At 33.5% G+C, this 16329-nt stretch overlaps 1 protein-coding gene across 2 annotated transcripts; it reads right to left on the bottom strand.

Moving 5' to 3' along the window:
• Positions 1-695: 695 nt before the first annotated feature.
• On the bottom strand, positions 696-10703 carry LOC128162602 (CDK5 regulatory subunit-associated protein 3-like). Of its 2 annotated transcripts, none has more exons than XM_052825840.1 (15): positions 10597-10703; positions 10428-10503; positions 10180-10311; positions 9021-9124; positions 8862-8910; positions 7743-7831; positions 7546-7635; positions 5551-5687; positions 4794-4959; positions 3997-4113; positions 3168-3255; positions 2912-2994; positions 2240-2451; positions 1877-2048; positions 696-1077 (listed from the first exon to the last, which is right to left on the bottom strand). In XM_052825840.1, exons 2-15 carry the CDS (start codon positions 10477-10479, stop codon positions 1006-1008), a joined length of 1563 nt encoding a protein of 520 aa, XP_052681800.1. In that variant the 5' UTR covers positions 10480-10503; positions 10597-10703; the 3' UTR covers positions 696-1005. The 2 variants fall into 2 exon arrangements, with proteins under 2 accessions (XP_052681800.1, XP_052681807.1); XM_052825847.1 differs by having other exon boundaries at positions 10428-10483; positions 10597-10698.
• Between the last annotated feature and the right edge of the window lie 5626 nt (positions 10704-16329).

The following is a 16329-nucleotide window of genomic DNA, read 5'->3' as shown; positions in this document are numbered from 1 at the left end:
GGACAACATATTCATCATTTAGTTTTCCTCAAATATGCATGGGAATAGAGAATATTTTCTAGGAGACATTTTTATTATGTGACCAAATTAGTCCCCCCCTTGGGCCTTAACCCCTGACCCAGAGGCCACGAATTTTACAATTTAGTTAGAGGGGTGTATAGACATCATAACCATGCATTTAGTTCTAAAATATATATGGAAGTAGAGAAGACGATTTTTTAAGACTTATTACATTTTTACTATGTGGACATTTTCGTTGTACCACAAGGTCTGAACCCCTGACCCAGTAGCCTTGAATTTCACAGCAAAGGTAGAAAGCTACATGGACATCATAATCATATATTTAGTTTTCCTCAAATATATACGGGAAAAGAAAAGAAGATTTTCTAAGATTTAATACATTTTTACTGTGGTCATATTGGCCCGCTCAAGGGCCTGAACCCCTGGGTCATGAATTTCACAATTTTGGTAGAGGGCTTCGTGGACATCATAACCATGCGTTTAGTTTTTTTTTTCCCGCATGTGTGGCAGAAGAGAAAAGACATGAGACATTTGAAAAAGGCAAACTTTTCTTCCTTTCAGAAACTGAAACAATTTATCCAGATTGATACTATACACAGTAGCTTACTATCAGAAACATGGGGCCCATGGGCCACATCGCTCACCTGCGTAAACTGAAGAAAAAAACCCAGAAGTCTAGATTAGGCCTTTGTTTATTGCAACAGTGTATAAATTCATGCACTTGTAAATCACAGTAACATAACAATATAATGAAATATGGTATGATTACCTACTGTATATCAATAATAGCTGTACAGATCTTGTATTCTGTGACATTTACATATTTGAACTGTAACAAACATTTTCAAGAGTCAAACATTTTAAATATCCATAGTCCAAAGAAGTTATAGAATGTTTCCAATTTCGCAAGATCGAATTTCGCAGAAAATGATAATGTATTAATGTGTATCACAATATTTTGTTTTTATAATATTCCCAGTATAATCACATTGTGTTGATTTCTCCCATTATATTGACCACTCTATCCTTGTAGCGGTTTGATATCTCTGACTCCATCTGTAACAACAGAAAACAAAAATATGCATGTTATTACCAGGGATTTTACACATTGGTATTTCAATTAAATGTCAGGATACTGTAGATTCCTTATTTTGCACGAGTTCTTAATTCCACGATTCAATGGTTTTGCATCAAATCGCGAGAATATATAAGCAGGAACACCAAATATTTTTATCATAATTCCAAATAGTTTACATCTGTCTGAAAAATAGCAAAATAATTTTTTTCATATAAAAAAATTGAACTTTTGATATGAAAAAAAAACCTGACTTTAATACACCTTAAAAAATCAATCATACTCTATAGAAGAATTTTTTCTAAGAATGTGGACCAAGTTGTGTCCCTTTCACATACTTAAGAACCTGAAAATTCTTAATCCACGAACAAGATCTCTGGTACTTTTTGTGGTCTTTGTCTGAACTCAAGGGAGCTTGTCAAATATTCTACAATATTTCAAACAAACTTGTTTTCATATAAATTACGGTAATCATTTGAACTTTGTTTTGCTTCTGATTATTTTCTCTGTATATTTTGATGTAAAATTGAATTCTGCCAGTGCTGCCCCTCTCTGTCCCCAAGCACTATGTTTTGGATTCCGGTTACTGTATGAACATTTTCATAATAGTTTGCTCCTATACTTTTTTGTCCCAGGGGGCCATTTTGCCATGTATCACCTCGTTACCATACATCTATAATATTCTTACACATTGTAGCTAAAAAAAGATATTCAGAAAAAGAGATGATTTTCTGACTAAATAAGCGTAATTATAGTAATTAGCATTTAAAAAATGCTGACCTGTTTCTGCATTTCCTTGGTGCGTTTTATGACTAGCTCCAGTTTAGGCTGGATTTCCCTTAGCTCAGAATCTGCATCTTTGTATTTAACGACCATCTGTTTCTCTAAGAACACCATCTTGTCTGCCAGACTCAACATCTGTTTCAAAGTCTCTTTCAGACGATCAACATATCTGTAATACAAGTGCTTTCGATGCATCTATTGTGTTTTTTCATCATAAGTCATTTTCAATTTCATTGGCCCAACTCACTCTTTCAAATTCAATTAAAGCAATTATGTCAAAATAATCAAATAATATAGCAAAAACAAAGAGTTGGATAAAAACATATGTAAACTTGCTTAACAAACACTTCATTAACATACCGTGGAGAATTCCTAATGGACAGTAAATGATGCATCTTGACAGTACTAAATGCAGCGATGACGTCTCGGACCTGACTGACCATCTTGGTAACCACGGGTGACTGGAGTTGTAGGGAGGAAGGGGCATCTTGCATCTGACTGCTTGACAACACATCCCCCCCAGCCGAGTCCGAGTCCAGCTCAAACAACCGTTGCATCAGGAATGCCTCCAACTACAAGTCAAAGACAGAGAAAATTATTTAAAAAAATTAAAACGGCTGACACTTCAAGTTGAACTGACAGAAAAATGAAAAGTAAATCTTTCTTAATTTGCTGCAGCATTTTATTAGATGAATCTGTTGTTTGAATAACGTATAGCATAACAGGTGGTGAAAAGTCAAGTCTCAACCGGAGCTCGAACCCAGGGCCTCTGGCGACCATGCCAGTGCTCTAACTACTGAGAACTGATATACTGACTGACAGTCACACACCTGTTAACTAGGTGACAAATGTATTAAATTCTGAACAAGAACATTGTTAATGAAAGTTTTCAGTTTTTAAATTAAAAAATTTATAAGATCTTCAACCATTTGAAGAGAATCTGAAGAAGATCTACTAAACACGAATTTACAAATGTTTCAGATCTAAATCAGTCAACACATATTGGGAGAAAGAGAATCAAAGTATTTCTACCTCCATCAAGTCATCAATGAAGAGAGTCCGCGTCCTGGGATTGTCAAGAAGTGACATGGCATCTTCTCCTTTGGCAACACCCTCTGAAGAGAAATGACATAGATTTTTCTAAAATATGAAGGAAAGATGCATTTTTAAAAGTATAAAGTTGAATAATTTACATTCAAGATTATTGATTCATTTTCACTGAACAAGGGTCATGAACTCTGTTAAATCGGCAACCACAAGAGCTTTGTTGTCAATTACGGGTACTGACCAGCATCGGGTTTATCCACAATGACTACATCGGTCCAGTCTATCCCATTACTGTCACTATCATGCCCTGTGACACCAGTGTCAGGGTTCTACAACAATAAAATTTTATCATCACATAGATCTCTTAACTATCAACATTTGACTTAGTTAGTTTCTACTACCCATAAAATATTATTTTTCCAATTTTTATGTCTAGAATTGTTTATAATGGAAGCCTTATATGCTTTACCAAACTTTGAGAGTCAAGTTACAAATGAAATACAGAGCTTAAAAATCTGTTATATAGATAAGCTTTAGTCCCCCCCCTCCCCCCCCGGAAAAAATTCTAGATCTTCACATGATTACGTTCCCTGTAATTCAAGAGTACGGTTTCTCCAGGTTATGATTTCTCCAGTTTAGAATTTTAATGATACCTCTTTGCACGCCATCTAGAATTCATTCGTTTGTTTTGCATCGGTGTCTGTTGATTTTGCAAAAGAGGCTGTTGGTTTTGTTTTAAGCTGGTCTGTTTCATATTTCAGCATGTTTTTTAAAATAAGTTATTCGGTTTGCATTCACGTCTTTCCTACCCTTTTTGCCGCCCATAGAACACACTTGTGAAATTCCGTTTATAAAAAATATGAATGAAAAATGTAATTTATCACTTTGTTATCACTAAAGCTGTGATCAATAAAATACCTTCAGAGTCGTGCTCAAAAAATTTGTCAATTTTTAAATTCAACACCTGCATATTTTTTGTTCTATATATATATTTTCTTCTTTAATAACTGTGTCTACATTATAAACAATCAATAATTTATTCAGACTACAAAAAGATGAAAAATGATCACCTGGTCTCCTTCCTCTGTGCCTCCTGTCTCCACAGTAATGTCCGCCATATTGAAATCAATCTCGTCTCCAAAATCAATGGCAGACTCTGTCATAGCACCCGGGTCTCCCCAGTCAATCTGGAAACAATAAATTGCAAGTATTTTAAAAAACACACAAAAGAGCTGAAAGAAAAAGTCTGAGTCTATGAATTCTTTCATGTATGACGGTTAATAAAAAAATATGTTAACAATGTTGCTAGGTGTCTATCATATTCATGAATTTCATAATTAACATAATAATTTATGCACCAACATTTGTTTTGTTGATATTTGAAGTTTCATTCAAATTGAGGAAAAGTTTTTTGTTACCAATCTAAACATTATTAAACATATTATGACAATACTCAATTTGAAGTCTCAATATTATTTGGTTTTAGGCCCAATTTACAGAAACATTACTTTCAACATTAAATGGTTTATTTTTTACAAAACACAAAATTTGGCAGTGTGCCAAGATATACAGGAATCTGTGCAATTTTTTAAAGCTTAAATAGATTGAAATTATGTCTACCAAAGTTGGTTATAATATGAAGTGAAAATATTATGGCAAAAGTCTTCCAATTTCTTTTTTGGCCCTTGTACACTCTTGGAAAACAGATTATTTGGCAATTACAAATCATATAGTGAAATTATCATTGCACCACACTAATGCAGATTTATTAACTTTTAAATTTAAAGTAAAAGCACATCAACTCAATCCCTTTTGGCGATTCATTTCCTGATGAACCATTTACTGAACGCAAGTAAAAATAGCTTACATCATCTGTGACTTGGCCGACCTCGTTTTCCTCCGACGTATCAATGAAAACTTTGGCCTCCTCTATCACCTCTGGTTTCTGTCCCGTCCTCCACTGATATGTAGTTGTGTTTCCGTTTTCCATTATATACTTCAACATTGGCAAACTGTCTCTCTTTTCTTCAGATCTAAATGACATTACGGAATATTTATACAAGTATCTACAGATCTCCCCTATTTCTTAATAAAACCAATTGTGATTCATACATGTAGCTATATAGAAACTAACAGACTTAATTCACAATACCCGGTATCCAATTTTAACCAGTTTATTGACTGACCGAAACTTTCAGCATTCATAGTTTAATTCATATTCGTTCAATACCAATTTTCATGGATTTCGTTGTTTAGTTGATCCAGGAAATTAAATGTTCATTGAAGTGCAATTTTTATTAACATTTTGTGTTGATAGGGTCATTGGCCATGAATTTACGTATCCTTGAAACAGTGATTTTCACTTTATCCACGAAAATTGATGCCCTTGAATATTAATGAAACCACAGTTTAGGAAATTGCATACTGTAGTATCTTGCACAGATGCCTGGTAAGGTACCCTAATATTTTGCAAGAAAGTTTGTCAAAGTAGTAGTAAATCAATAACAAATTCCTAGAAAAATTTATCTTAAATCAAGCAATGTGTGGTCTGAATTTAATTGGTATGTTTTCTATGACACTGCACAATGTACCAGTATACAATGCAAAAATGCAGAGAACCCTACCTTTTTGTAACAAAGTCAACAAATTCATCGTAATATTGCACAGATTTGGACAATTTTGATGCAGCCTCCGAAATCTGATGAAACTGAGCAGGCAGATCCTGAACAAGGGCAGCCAATTCTGTTTTTATCTTTTTACCCTGTGTAAAACAAAACATTATTATTATATTTATCATAAAATTACATTTTATATCAGAAAAGGGCTATACTGCTAAAAAGTAGAACTTTCAGTAAAGCATCAACACTTCTTCACTTTTCATTTACTTAACATCAATTGGTTGTTTAAAGAAGTAAAAAATAAATGTCACTGGGGCCATATTGCTCACCAGAGCAACAATTACTGTGGAATCATTAGATTTCGTGGTGGCTCATTTTTCGTGGAATTCCTGGCTACCTCTCATCCACGAATATACACCCCTACGAACTTAAATTAGGGCTATAAAGTCATAATCCTTTTGTATGTATACAAAAATACATGAAATTACGTCCCCTCGTCTCCACTGGAGATTTTTCTGCGTTCACACAAAATTTAATGACGGCCCGGTGCTCCAAGGTGTCCAATTACGTCATCGTTTTTAACTCATTTTTCTAGCGTTAGTCGTCAATATTTTGCGATAAAACGGTCAGAAATTCTTCAATTTAATTGAAACTTTTACAAAATGACCTTCATAAGTTATTGTGATCTCATATGAAATATTGTTTATTTTTGTTCGCTTAAACTGTACATTTTCTTAAAAAGGAAAAATGCGTACAAAATATAAAACAATTAAAAACTGACATGCATATCTTATCAATATAATTAATCTGTATATTTTTAATGGTGCATTTAAAATAGACAAATCTTTACAAATTTCTTAGAAAATACATCAAGATTAAATATGAAAGGTTTCGCTGGTATCATGCAAATAGTCTGCTCACAATCGAACTTGTCCGCGAACTTTTCTAACAACCCTCGTATAACTCTGATCAGCATTACACTATTGAAAATTTAGTACTGAAGTTCTTGCATAAAAAGTCAACAACAAAAAATCCAATTTTATCTGCATAGTTTTATGTTAAATGTCAAGCCCCTTTTGTTGTTTTGTTGTTAGCATTTGTGTGAAGATTTTTCTTTTCCTATTTAACCCCCTCACCTTCCTTTTCTGGCCCCACTCTTCTCCAGAGAATCATGATTTGATTTAACTTTAATCTGCAAAACCTGTGCTTTCACACAAGTTTCAGCTTTTTGGGGCTGAATGCTTTTCCAAAAGATTTTGTTCTATATATTCCTATGTAAAAATTTGAACACCCCCCCCCCCCCTTCCCCCCCCCCGTTGTGACGCCACCCTACCCCAGGGACCATGATTTGAACAAATTTGAATCTATTATACCTGATGATGCTTCCTCTAAAGTTTGAGGTTTTCTGACCAAATGGTTTTCAAGGAGAAGATTTTTGAAAAATACCAGCAAACTTTCGATTATTCTAAATTATCTCCCCTTTAAAGAGGATGTGGCCTTTCAAATGAACAAACTTGAATTCCCTTCACCCAATGATGCTTTGTGCCAAGTTTTGCTGAAATATTGGTCAAGTGGTTCTAGAGAAGAAGATGAAAATGTGAAAAGTTTACAACAAAGACAACAACAATGACGACAGCAACAGACAACGGACAAATTTTGATCAGAAAACTCACATGGGTCTTTGGCTCGGGTGAGCTTATAATATTTTTTTATTTACTAAATGATTTTTTAATAATTTTTTTCAAATGGTTTAAGTCTCTTCTATCTCTTATTAGTACATACACACATACAGGAGAAATCTATATTTTGAATTCCTTTAATATGCTAAATCCTTTTCCAATATAGGCAAGAGGCCTATTTAATATGATCTTCATGATGCATATACATATATAATATATATCAAACCAAAAGGAAAATGTTATATAACAGAGTGTTTTAAAAGATCAGAAATCAAAGTAAATGTAGTTGGTTGCTTATGAAAGGAGATCAGTGGAATCATACCTCAATGCCCATCTGTTTACATGTTGCGTCATACTTTTTCCTGAGTTCCTCAGCTTTGGAAGTGTAATCTGTTTGCTTCCTTTCACATTCCTTTAAAAAACAACACACTGGCCCATTATTTACACTATTTTGTGTGGATTCAAATTGAAATATCAACACCAGAATATGTGCAAGTACATTCACTAACAGTAACTCACTTTTTTAATTTGCTGGCATTTAGCAATCTGTTTCTTTAGAGCTGGCACTTCATAGTTAACGTTTCTTGCCAGCATCTGAGCAGTTTCTCCTGAAAAAGAAGTATAGTATTAAAAAGCAAGCAGTCTATGATTCTCATCAAAAATTAGAGCATCATGCACCATTAACTATGAATAAAACATTTACATGTACATAACATTTACATTTTAAACTAAAAATCGTTGAGATAATGACCATCTCAAAGGGCCCTGCTGAAATAATTTTAAGACAAAAAGCAATTAAGAGGATTTTGCTTTGATCTTTGACCTAGAAATTTTCCAGTTGATCTAGAACTTTAATTCAAGCTCATTACACACCCCACATGTACAATCAATCTTTTGGTTTAAATTGAGCAAGATTAATCCAATGGCAAATAAGTTATAGTCTTAAACTGGACTTTAAATAGATCTGCTATGACCTTCACATTTGACCTTGAAACTTGGTTCAAGGTCACTTCATATCCTTTAAATAGATCTGCTATGACCTTCACATTTGACCTTGCAACTTGGTTCAAGGTCACTTCACATCCTCTACCCAGTAGCTCTGTTTAAGTAAAGTATATGCCAGATAGGGCTAAGGGTGAGTATATGTGCTCTTAACAAAGATTTTTGCATAGTCTACAATGACTTTGATCCTTGACCTAGAAATTTCATTCAGGTCACTGCAAACCCTTTGATCAAAGGCACTCTGTACCTTTATCAAATGATTTCATTCTCTTCTATCTCTTATTACAATGTGGGTGTAGAATGAACCTGATTGAACCGAGGGCAGAGAATATATGATCTGGAAAGTAATTTTCACATAATTCTGCTTTGATTTTGATTTCAAATTCAAAATACATGTACATGTATGAACAAAAACATGATCTGAGCTTTGTTTACATAACAAAGAATTGTGAGCTCTGTATCTTGCGTATAACTTGACAAATGACACTCAAATTTTGGGCGGCTATTAAAAATACCTCATTAAAGGATTATAAACATTAAAAATGGAACAATAATTTTTGAAAATAATTGTGACCATGCCTCTTTAACTTAAAGGTCTAGAAAATTATATATGGTTTATGCTTAAAGGAATCTTACCTAAATAGACTCCATCCTTTTCATACAACTTTATAACTTCTGACCAATCCTTTATGCGAATGAAAATGAATACACATTTAGGTATAAAGTTGTAAAAACATGCATAACAAATCAATACTGGTAGTCTGGTATAAATTCAAAATGAAGCAGTAATCTTACTTTCATTCTTTGAGATGAATACTGTCCAAACACATTCTTTTTACCAGATTCCTCATCTTTTTTAAGCAACTCAATTATCTTCTTACAATGAAAATAATTTATATCTGAAAAGGTAAGTTTAAATGTTATTTCTGATGAAAATTCTTTCAACATTCAGGTTTGCTAGTTGTAAAGGGACTGTAAAGTTCCTGAGAAACAAGTTGTTTGATGATCTTCATTCACGTGAATGCAATATGTAACAGCGGTACACAAAAAGTACAAAATTGAGACTGATACTCTGTAAATTGAATAGCTAGTTCAAAACTGGTCCAAATTCACCATTATTTTCGTAGCTGCAGATATGTAACATACTGGTGGCACTGTAGCTCTCTGTTCATCCATTCAAAATTTTTGTATTTTGTATCTGTAGGTATTATTTGGATGTGCTGAACTGCATAAGAATCATTTATCAAAGTACTGAATTACTGAAAGCCAGGTTCTCTTGATGTGACATTATGTACATGTATATTGTGTAGTAATTAAAGACTGGCAATTTCTCTCTCTCTCTCTCTCTCTCTCTCTCTCTCTTTTAAATAAACTTATTTTATCGGCACTCATATTTTGGTTCTATGAATGCAGAATCGCACATATTTTTATTTTGCAAATTATTATTTCAATATTAATTATTGACGCTGCAATAAAAAATGCACAATGTTTATTCATGTCAATTGCTATGTCAAAGTCTCAACTGACGACATTGTAAAACTTTGACTTCGACTTGTATAACTTCGATTTTGAAGTAGTGGCAAAATAATAAAAATACTTCTTAACATTAATTTAAGGATTCATTTCAGTAAATATAATTTTTATGATATTTTAATTTTTTTAGAATAAAAGCTTTATTTGATAAACAGTGTATTTGACAATTTTACTCTGCATTTGCATTTTACGACATTGAAACGACTGTCTTTAAGTAATGCGCAATACCCTGCACAGAAGGTGCAAAATGCTAACCCACCACTGACCTCAAGTACATGTAGATGTTATTGTGGTATAACAATGAATGACATTTATGTCTGCCAGTTTAAATGTAACAAAAGTGGGGAACTCTGGACAAACAATAAACATGATCAAGGAATATTATGCATATTGTAATAAGGAGGCTGAGAATGTTTCTTACGAGTTCCCTCTAGCAGTTCTAATATCTGGGGGTTTTGTGGCATATCTGTTAATGCTTCATTGATTTTTTCCCTGATTACAACGGCTCGGGCTGGCCATTCCTGAATACAGTGTCGTCTGTTGATTAACCAATCTGAAACATCGAATTGGTTAAATCAAGATATGAAGTTGTAAATTTAATTCTTAAAAATGACCAAAATTCATATTTATTATTATTATGATTGTTTCAACCTCGTTACTTAGACTTACCTAGTAGTTTGTTAAAATGAATGTCAATTGGGAGGTTTTCTAAACTTGACATTTTTCTGCAATTTGCAAGAAAAAACTGCAACAGATATAGGTTTATGTTAAACTCGGTTTGGTTTTCTATACCATGATTAAAAGAATACACAAGATAGCTTTAAATAGTTACACATACCCGACAAATCAAGTTAACTGTTTGTTAAACTAACAGATGTTTTTCCATACTCATACTGACGTGCAATACGTGTTTACATCAAGAGTTACTTCCCGTATTCTGTATTTAAAGTATATCAAACCCGATGGAAAAAATATTTTTCGTGCATGTCTGCTCGCGTATCGGGAATGCATCATTTATCAAAAACTATGTTTTTGTAAATAATGCTATTTATACTAATAATTCATATAATATCATATGTATCACATCAAACAACCATATATATTTTTTAGCAGTAGAAATATGCTTAAAGAACTGCGAACGCTAACGCCCGTTTCTCGCCTACATTTTAGATCCAAATATTTCGGAATTTCTGTCAGATATTAAAAAACTAAGTTTTCTACTAAAAATTATAATCAAATCCTAATCAATTTATATCAAAATAAAATTTGTAATCAAATCATTTATTTTTAAACAAAAGTTTTGCTAACGCGGGGTCTTAATTTTTTTTTCATTGAAATCGGTCTCTATGAGTGAGGAAAATATTATTTAGCGGCCAATATGTGCATAAAAACTTAATAATAACATATTTATGTATTAAAGTAAAATTTCATTTTAATTCATATCTGTTAATTATTTTTCGAAAATTTACAAAGCAAGATTCTTTTTTTGGAATGTATTTCGGACTGTAGACATATGTCTTCCCCTCCCCGTTAAAACAACAAACCCTTTGGTAACAATAATTAAAATCCCTCAAAAAGAATTTTTGTTACACGGGGCGGAGGGGGGGGGGGGGGGGGCATTTTAAAAAACATTTCCGTTTTCCGTTATTTTCTATAATGAGCTATATTTTAACCCAAAAATACAAAGTTATCTCTCTTTGTTTGACCAAATCATATCCCGCATATCCGGTTAAAATACTATATACCCGCATTTGGACACAATTGGGGTTTGGGTTTTTATGGAAACTACACCTACTTACGAAACAGTAAGTCTGAGAAAGTATTCGGGTGCCAGTTTATTACTTGCTGAAATACCTCTAAATGATTTATTTAGGCCCTGGGATTTATTCACTTACCAATTCTATTTCCAAGGGGAGTCTATGTATTTAAAAGTATAACCTGTGATTTGTTTGTAAATTAAATTCATCAATTAGAATTATCGGTCTTTGTCTTCTCTTTTCGTTTATTGTCATGCATTAAAACTCATCAAAAGAGACTGCGCTCGGGTACGTTACAGACGCTATTTTTTTTTTTCAAATGAAAAGTTAGCAAAATATGGAGATAAAAACAAATCCCGACTAGGCTATCAACTCCTTGTCTGGAATCCGAAACTAAATTATCCATCAGGTTGCCGAGTAAGGAGAGGAAAATTTCAAACTGTTACTAGTAATTGATATCTGCATTTATAACTTACAGACCAAAGTTTCTATGCAAAAAGAGTCATAAGTTTTAATCTGTTAAAACATTGGTACCAGATTCATATAATAATGGTAAGATAAAGATACAGTTCTCGAATGTATTTCATTTTAAAGGTGACTGATTGATTGATTGGTCTTTCGTTTTAATTATGTACTCTGTTTTGAAAATCTCTTCATAACAAACTGGCACAATAACAAAAAACATATTACTGATATTTATCAACCTATATGTATCATTTAAAATGGCCAAAAAATATATGTGTTAAGTTTTATCAGTCAAAGAAAAGCTAAGATGAACATTTACATTTACACAATAACTCTAATGACATGGAATTATAAAGATATACGGCATAGTTAGCAATATGAGCTGTATTTTTTAGAATTTTATTTTGGTCCAAGAACCTGTTAGAATGACAAGTCTGCATGTAACTTAAACTTTTATGATAAATAAGATTTGATAAAATCATTAGTTTTTGTCAGAAGGAAGATTTTTCTTCTAAGGAATACATACCTTTAGACATACCGGTATTTGAGCGGATTTTTTTTTAAATGATACAAAATATTTATCAGTACCTTTAGACTGGTTTCTTCGGAGTGTTAAACCCAATTACTCTAAGGACAAATTCACGGCCTTAATGTGGACATCCAAAAACTATTAAACTCTGAATTTATTTATTGTTTTCACTTCCATGTATACACGAATAACGATTATTTAAGTCGATAAAATTTGCAGAGATTCATCCTTTCGCAAGAAGGGAATGGCTGTTAATATAGTACCATATCTCATCCAGGATGCTGGCTGATTAGCGATTGGTCCATTCTTACACAATTTACTTGACTAATTATAAGTTAAAACAATTCTAATTCCAATTAAAATTGAATTACTAGTATGAAATTCAATTCATTATAAAATATCCCCTTACAGTTGAAAATCTCTTTTTTCTTGTTTACTTCTTTCCTTTCGTCCACTCTTTTTTTAAAAACGCAGTGACTGTGCACTAACGTATGATCCATCGATCATCGTTCCTCACCTCTCTCGGTACACAGAAACAATACCACTGGCAGTTCTTACAACACGACATTACAAAACGTGATTCCTGCCGTGACCCGCGTGACCCGTGATCTGATATTTCGAGCCCCGAATTGAGGTTGTTTACTGACAGACCAAAAAACAGACTGCCGTTTGTCTCTCTGTGGAGATCAGTACAAACTACACAAACCATATATGAATTATATATTTAGCTACCAGTTCAACATTTTTGGACCATGTGATATTAATACCGGTACATATCAAATGATGACGCAGGTAGAAAGGGCAAGTTGAAGGTTGCCAATAACACGCCTAGGATGAAATATAAAGCTGTTTATTCGTTTCACAGACACGTTTTTGAAAGTAGGGGGGGGGGAGGAATTGCACATTTATCAAACAAGCGTTCCATGGGTGTAGTATAAAGCAGATAAGACAAAGGGGGAAAATAGTTTCTGGACAATGATTTAAGAAAGAGGCCTGCTATGACCTTGACATTTGATGTAGATACTCTTGATTTAAGATAACTACAAACCACTTGTCTACAGGCGATCTGATAGAAAATTATGTACAAGATTGGGCCAAGGTGAGAGAAATTCTAGTCCATAACTAGATTTCAAAGAGATATTCTATGCCCTTAACTTTTGACGTAGAAAGAAACTTATTTTATGGTCATTGTTCATCCACTAACCATAAACTGCTCTCTTTTCGCCAAGTTTGAGAGACAGTGCCAAGGGAAATTAGCTACAGAGGTCTGACATTACTTGTTCATTGACAATCAAGAAACTTTGTTCAAAGTCCCTGCACGACTTTTACCCAAAGGTATTATGTGGGTAAAGAATCGCCCAATCTCTGGGCCAAGGGGAGAGGAATGTTCTGAACAAATTATGTTGAAAAGACGGCCAGTTTACAGTGATTACATAGTAAATGAATTGTGATTTTCCCCATTATTTTTGTGATCGACTGTCTTTGGTGATAGTTAAAAAAAGAAAAAAAAAACCCTAACATGATTGACCATAATGATCATTGAGAGAACAGCCAGAGCCGTTGGAATATTGGTGTCTGCATTGGTAGAACTACAAAAGAGTGTACTCACTTTCAAATTGCTGGGTTTTATTGTCCTCGACATTGTTTCAAATATAAAGCAATTGGAAGGAGACATCATTTTGATATAATTTTTCTCTTCCGTAAGTGAAACGTCATTTCCATTGGCAACTTAAAACAATCCAAAATTATTAAAGCTCTGAGCAAAAGTCAACCAAACCGGAAGTGTGTGTGGTGTTTAGCAAAGGTCAAGATCTCAGGTCGCAACCAGTGGTCAAGGTCAATGCATCGTTCTTAACTATTTAAAAGTTAAGTGGAATTCAGTCACCCCGACGGCAAAACAAATGGATGTGTTTATTTCATATAGTAATAAATATATTATATGGGTGGACACTTAAAACCTTGGTTCAGTGTATGAGTTATGCTAAGTTTGGTTGCAATTCGCAAAGTGATTATAGAAAAGTGGAATTTGTACATGATTACGGATCGAGCAGAGGGGTGAATCAAACCCTGGTCAAAATGTGATGACTTATTACTAACGCAAACAATGCAGATGAACACATAAAAATACTGTAAATTCGTCAAATGATCGAAGTGATAACTATTAAATTGACAAAAAATTGGTAGAAATAATGCTAGTTTATTATATCATATTGGAGAGTCAAATATTATATTCCAAGAAAATGTTCAAAAGTAAGAGGCCCATTGGCCACATCACTCACCTGAGGAACAATAGGTACGATAAAATTAGCTTAATGGAATCATAATACAAACTATCTGGACAATGTTGTATACATGTAGATCCTGTATAAATAAAAATCCATTTTCCCCTTTGATATTCTTATTCCTATTATCATTACTCCCTTTTCTAACAGGATAATTTTATAATAATAACACATGTTGATCATTGCAGTTCTCAAAAAAAATCCTAAACAATTGTTTATGTATAACCTACATCAAACTCTTGTGACCCATAAGAATTGTTCGGGGGCCAAAGTATACACAATTTAAAAGAATCACTCGGCTTATAAATTTCTTAGAAAAAGATTTTTAAAGATTTACTCTATATATTCCTATGAAAAGATTCGACCCCATTGCGGCCCCACCCTACCCCCCGGGGTCATGATTTTCACGATTTGGAATGTACATTACCTGAAGATGCCTCCATACAAGTTTTAGCTTTCCTGGCTAATTAGTTTATAAGAAGAAGAGTTTTAAATATTTACTCTATATACTTCTATGTAAAATTCGACCCCCTATTATAGCTCCACCATACCCCCGGGGATTATGATTTTCATAGCTTTGAATCATTCTACACTACCCGAGCATGCTTCCACACAAGTTTCAGCTTTCCTGGCGAAATGATTCTTGAGAAGAAGATTTATTAAAATTTTCAATAATTCCTAATTAACTCCCCTTGAAAAAGGGCGTGGTCCTTAATTTTCAGAACTTTGAATCCCCTTTGCCTTAGGGTGCTTTGTGCAAAGTTTGGCTTAGGTAAGCTAAAAGGTAAAGATGAGATTGTGTTTATTTAAGGTATGAACCCACCCCTTTCTCTCAACTATTCAATTAAAAAAATTCTAAAATGTTGGGATATTTTTATTCTCGGACATATTTTTTTTCTTTCTGAGTATTCGAAAAAAAAATCTCGTTTGGTTGTTTTTCTATAGAAACCCTTATAATAATGCAAGAAATTATTATATCATGACTTTTATTTAAGTACAGGAAATCAATTTTATCTTGTACATGTTGTATTGGTAAAAAGTTATGTGGTGTTTTGCAATACCGAAAGAGCGATAACTTGTGACGGGAATTTTCTACCGAGGCGCCTTTGTACTTCAAATGAACAAGTCGGGGGGGGGGGGGGGGGGTTATACGCGTAAAATGATTATAATAGGATGGATAAGTTACTGAAAAATTAAAATATTAACAAATCTGATAATCATTTCAAACGATGTATATTTAACATAACATTTATTCATGAATATATTGTTTTAAACTGCTATATACATATACATGTACGTTCCAAAATCTTTTGTTTTAGAACTTCATTGCCCATCATTTTATAAAATTTTCACAACCCCCCCCCCCCCCCTCAAAAAAAAAATTTTTTTTTTTAAAATGGTGGGGAGGTGGTGGTGGTGGTGGGGGGGGGGGAGTTACTCCGAACATTGTTTTATATAAAAAGAAATAAAAGTCCCAGTTGGGGGCGATGAGGGTAATCTACAGGGGACAGAGGCGTACGAGGACTGACAATTCATTT

The sequence above is a fragment of the Crassostrea angulata genome, chromosome 1 (assembly GCF_025612915.1).
Source record: "Crassostrea angulata isolate pt1a10 chromosome 1, ASM2561291v2, whole genome shotgun sequence".
In the NCBI taxonomy this organism is placed as follows: Eukaryota; Metazoa; Mollusca; class Bivalvia; order Ostreida; family Ostreidae; genus Magallana; species Magallana angulata.
This window is presented reverse-complemented; position numbering and strand designations above follow the sequence as displayed.

Coding starts and splice junctions, on each gene's coding strand:
- LOC128162602 (XM_052825840.1), bottom strand. CDS start 10,479: ATGTCAAGTTTAGAAAACCTCCCAATTGACATTCATTTTAACAAACTA. Junction 7,832..8,861: donor AAAGGATGGAGTCTATTTAG/GTAAGATTCCTT, acceptor CTTCTTTTTCAG/GAGAAACTGCTCAGATGCTG. Junction 2,452..2,911: donor TCATTGATGACTTGATGGAG/GTAGAAATACTT, acceptor TTTGACTTGTAG/TTGGAGGCATTCCTGATGCA.